Source organism: Condylura cristata, unplaced genomic scaffold, assembly GCF_000260355.1.
Source record: "Condylura cristata isolate star-nosed mole 26May11 unplaced genomic scaffold, ConCri1.0 scaffold00007, whole genome shotgun sequence".
NCBI classification, from domain to species: domain Eukaryota; kingdom Metazoa; phylum Chordata; class Mammalia; order Eulipotyphla; family Talpidae; genus Condylura; species Condylura cristata.
Window position 1 is genome coordinate 13,519,744 of NW_004567108.1, and position 4,531 is coordinate 13,524,274.

Here is a 4,531-nt window from a genome sequence, read left to right on the forward strand (position 1 = left end):
TATTTGACCCAGACTCGTCCGTCACAGCACATGTCCTGAGCCAAGAGTCTAAAGAAAAGGGTGTGCTCCAACTGGCACATCGCAAGGGTGCCTCACGCTTAATGAAATGTCCAACTTATCCATGTTCACCTGAACTGAAATTGTGCCGTTCTTTGCCTCAGACTTGTTCATGAGGACAATTATGCAAATAGAATCAAAAACACAAACTTGTTTCTTCTAACTAGATCTCAGCCCACTAAGTACTCAGAGATAAAACGGTGAAATAATCCACTCTGGCATGCTGACCTCGAGCAATGCTAGGACTTAACGTCGGATGTTCAGTGATAGAAAAGGAGAAAGAAAAAGCAGTTTCCTACTGAGCACACGCCTTCATTTAGCCCATCTAAGAAACCGTATTCCTCATTGCCAAATTGACAGCCAACTTATTTTGTTTTGCTATTCAAAATTCTGTCCTCTTTTATTTGCTCTAACACGGAATTTTTAGCATCTCTAAAAATGCCTGATATGTTATTCTTTCCAGGTAGCCTCTGAGAACCCAGCAAAGAGCACTGAGGAAGCAATGAGGCTGGATATTGTGCAGTGAAGGAGGGAGAGGACGCTCACTGCCCAGAGACTGGACTGTGTCATCAGAATGAGAACTTACCGGTACTTCTTGCTACTCTTTTGGGTTGGCCAACCCTATCCGACTCTCTCAAGTCCATTATCTAAGAGGACTAGTGGTTTCCCAGCAAAGAAAAGGGCCTTGGAGCTCTCTGGAAACAGCAAAAATGAGCTGAATCGTTCAAAAAGGAGCTGGATGTGGAATCAGTTCTTTCTCCTGGAGGAGTACACAGGATCCGATTATCAGTATGTGGGCAAGGTAGGATTCCACCAGGCACTCTGACACTCTGGTTTGAAAAGCTGTAAAGTAACTTCTGATAAATAGGCAGGAGGATGTGAACTATTCCCCAGTACAGTAAGAATTGTTGCTTATCTGGTATGACTTTTTTTTTTCCACTTGAGTAGTTTCGGGGAGAAGACTGTAGCCAGAAGCTGAAAAACGTTAGCTCTGCAACAAAGCGCGAGAAAATGCTCCAGTTGAAAATGAAACGCCCACAACCATCCGCACAGGATTATCATAAATCCTTTAATTTTTACTTTAGCTGGAAAAATGTGGTCCAGCTATCCTATAAAGGAGGATGTATTAAAAATAGGAATAGAGCGATTAAGCTGTAAGGAAAGGAAAGTTCTTTTCTTCTCGTCCTGAAAGCAAATATCCTGAGCTTCAGTGCTTTGGCCAGTTTCAAATTAACTATTTCCTTTTTCTGGAACGACCATGCCATAGCGAGCCCTCTGTCCCGACAGCCACCTCTGCCTCAGGTTTGGGGGTCACTGCTGCCAGGATCTCACTTTGTTTCAAATAAGTGCTGGTGATTTAATTGTGGCAAGATTCACACAAGAGAGAAACTGGTTATGGGATGGTGCTGGTTCCAGATATCACCCAACTGGAGACCATCCCTGCTTCCACAGCCCTTCCAGATTATGGGAGCTGAGTTGGGGAACAGCTTGGTTTTCCCATCATTGTGAGTTTCCGTGAAAAGCTATCATCAGTTCCGTTCTTACTGTGGAATATCCACATGCTACAAAGATATTTTAAAAAACAAACAGGGATACAGGTTTGTTCTTTGTAAATTCTGTGTTTCATAATATGCTATTGATAAGAAAAATGTGTCACACATCCTTTACAGCAGCTGGGGATGACTTGCTATAAGAGATGATAAATGTCTCCATTTATGATCACAGCTATGGTTTTAAAATATCTCTAATGAGAGCATCACGCAAGTAGCATCGTTTTACAGATTCCGAGGGTTTCTCGTCCTTACTTTGATCTTTGGTCAAATAGTCCTGAATATGTATGTGCAATATTCTCTTTAAGTATTTACCACTGAAAGTGAAGGGAAGACACCACGGCTTGGGTTGAGGTAACCAGGCATTGTTCCAGTGAAGTGAATTATTAATATGGAATAAGTAGGAGAGGCAGGTGAACATCAATACAGATACCCGAGGCCAGCCTTGTGAATTCACACATCGTGTGACTGCTGAACAAGACAGTTCACTAGCTTGTACTCCCTCTGTTTCCTTTGAACCTGTGATAGCACAACATTCATAGCAGAAGGGGTGTTTAAAAGAATAATAATAACCTTCTCCTAAAAGCATTTTCTATAATACAAATAACATTATTGTCATAAGAGATAAAGGTTGTTTTTTTTTTAAAGATTTATTTATTTGCGCATACAGAACTGGGGTACAGGCCAGAGGCTCAGGGGCGGCGAGAGGCTTCACCAGAGACAGAGCCGGGAGCAGAACAGACAGATCGACGAAGTACACTGCTGAGGGGAGCAGCGGGCGGGTCAGGAGAGGTCTGCCGCGCCATGTGGTCACCCCCAGGGCAGACGGGGATCGAACCCATGCGGAAGTGGCCTCAGCTTCTTAGTGCTGTGCTCTAACCCGCTGCGCCACCAGGGAGGGCCAAGAGATAAAGTTTTTAAAAGTGCTCTGTCTAAACGTTTAATTCTCTCACCCCTTTTACATTCCAGCCTTTCTTCTCAAATCCAATGCCATTTTGCATAAAAAAAAAACTGTATTTTAAAAGAACAGCCAGTCTATTTTGGGTCCCTAGGAGTAGCAGTGGATATAATGGCATGGAAATAGTTTTATAATTGTAACTGTGGGAGGTGATACCGCCAAGCCGTAGACTCGGCTCACCCAGGGCTGCAGGGCTGCACTGCCTACCCCGTGCTGTGGCCCAGGGCACTTCAGCGGCCTCTCCAGGCCCTCCTTCCTTCCTGGACAAAACGCATGTGACACCACCTACCGACCTGTGGAGTGAGCGGAGTGTGCCAGACACACGTGGCCCGCACACACTGGGTGCACAAAGCTTTTATCACTGTTGGTGAAACCCATTGTATATCCTCTGTTAAATCAGCCCATAATGCACTGGGCTGGACTATCGATTTTGATATCCATGGAAAAGTAAAAAAAAGATAATTAACAGATGGGTGGGTGGAAAATCCCATTACAATCACTGCTTCAACTTGATTAGCGGATTTTGACTTTTTTAAAAAAAAAACATTTATGTATTTATGCATACAGATCTGGGGTACAGGCCAGAGGTGTAGGGGCAGTGAGAGAATTCACAAGAGACAGACTGGGGGACAGAGCAGGCTGACTAAAGAAGTTCACTGCTGAGGGGAGAGGTGGGAGGATCAGGAGAGGTCTGCTTGCCATGTGATCACCTCCGGGGCAGGGATCCAACTCATGCTGAAGTGGCTTTTAGTTTCTTAGTGCTGCGCTTTAACCTGCTGTGCCACCAGGGAGGGCCCGGATTTTGACATTTAATGGGAGCTTGAAGGATTTTCCTACCTCACCATCAGCCTCCTTGAAGTTATAACACGTAGGAGACTACCAGATGGAGAAAAGGTCAAAGGCAATAGTTGAAGTTGCCATTGCTGCCAGAACTGGATATGTGCATGGTCTTCCCAGCTCGTCTCTGAAGGATTAGACTACAAGGGTGTGTGTGTGTGTGTGTGTGTGCGCGTGCGCGTGTGTAGGATTAGACAATAAAGCTATGTGGGTGTGGGTGTGTAGGATTAGATGATAAAAGTGTGTGGGTGTGTGTGTAGGATTGGACTACAAGGGTGTGTGTATGTGTGTAGGATTAGATTATAAGGGTGTGTGGGTGTGTGTGTGTCTTTTAAACTCAATTAGGAATAGATCAAAAAATAGAAATAAATTTTTAAAAGTACTAGCCCCTCCTGTGGCAAGAAACTGGTCTACATTTTGTAGGTTTGGAACCAAACAGATATCTAATGAGATTATGTTACACGAGGTCAAAAACTTGAAGAAAAACAACAACAACAACAACAAAAGATTTAACTACAACAGCGTTCAAAAGCTCTCAATTCAGGAGGTCCTAATGTCTCAAGATTGCCCCCCCCCCAGTATCATTAGGTCAAAAGAAATACCTATTAATTTTGGACATTAATTCTGTTCATTCTCTACTTTCCTCCAGTCCAAACAACCTAAGTTCGTATGCTCTAACGAATAAAGAACTGACAAAAAAAGATGCGGAACGAGAGAAGAAAAAAATTTTCTTGCTGTCTTAAGTAACCATGGTTACTTCCTAATGGAATGTGTGCTCCTACCGGACACAGCACAACTTCTCAAATTGGACAACACCCCATCATTTCCTTTTCCACTTCATTTTTTTTTTCCCCACTGTATTGCTTTTCTTGTCAAGTACGTTGGAAACCAAGCGGCATAAGCATGACATCATTAAAGGGATGTAGCGCCACCTGCTGTTGAAACTGTGAATAACCTTGAGCTAGTAATTCCGAGGCATCCAGGGTTACTGTTGCCCCAGAAATTTTCAAATATTCCTGGCGCTCTGTGAGTTCCCTGCGTGTTGCCGTGTGCACCGTGAGAACCAGAGCGCTGTACGGGGATGGGCCTTTAACAGTGCGTCAGGGCTAACAGAACCTTAAATCACGCC

General features: G+C 43.9%; 1 protein-coding gene across 1 annotated transcript in view; it reads left to right on the forward strand.

Moving 5' to 3' along the window:
- Positions 1-524: 524 nt before the first annotated feature.
- CDH6 (cadherin 6, type 2, K-cadherin (fetal kidney)) overlaps positions 525-4,531 on the forward strand; it is a 55,770-nt gene continuing 51,763 nt past the window's right edge. Inside the window, exon 1 of the mRNA XM_012721676.1 lies at positions 525-859. Within this exon, the coding sequence (XP_012577130.1) occupies positions 632-859 (228 nt within the window). The 5' untranslated portion in view covers positions 525-631. The remainder of the gene's footprint in view (positions 860-4,531) is intronic.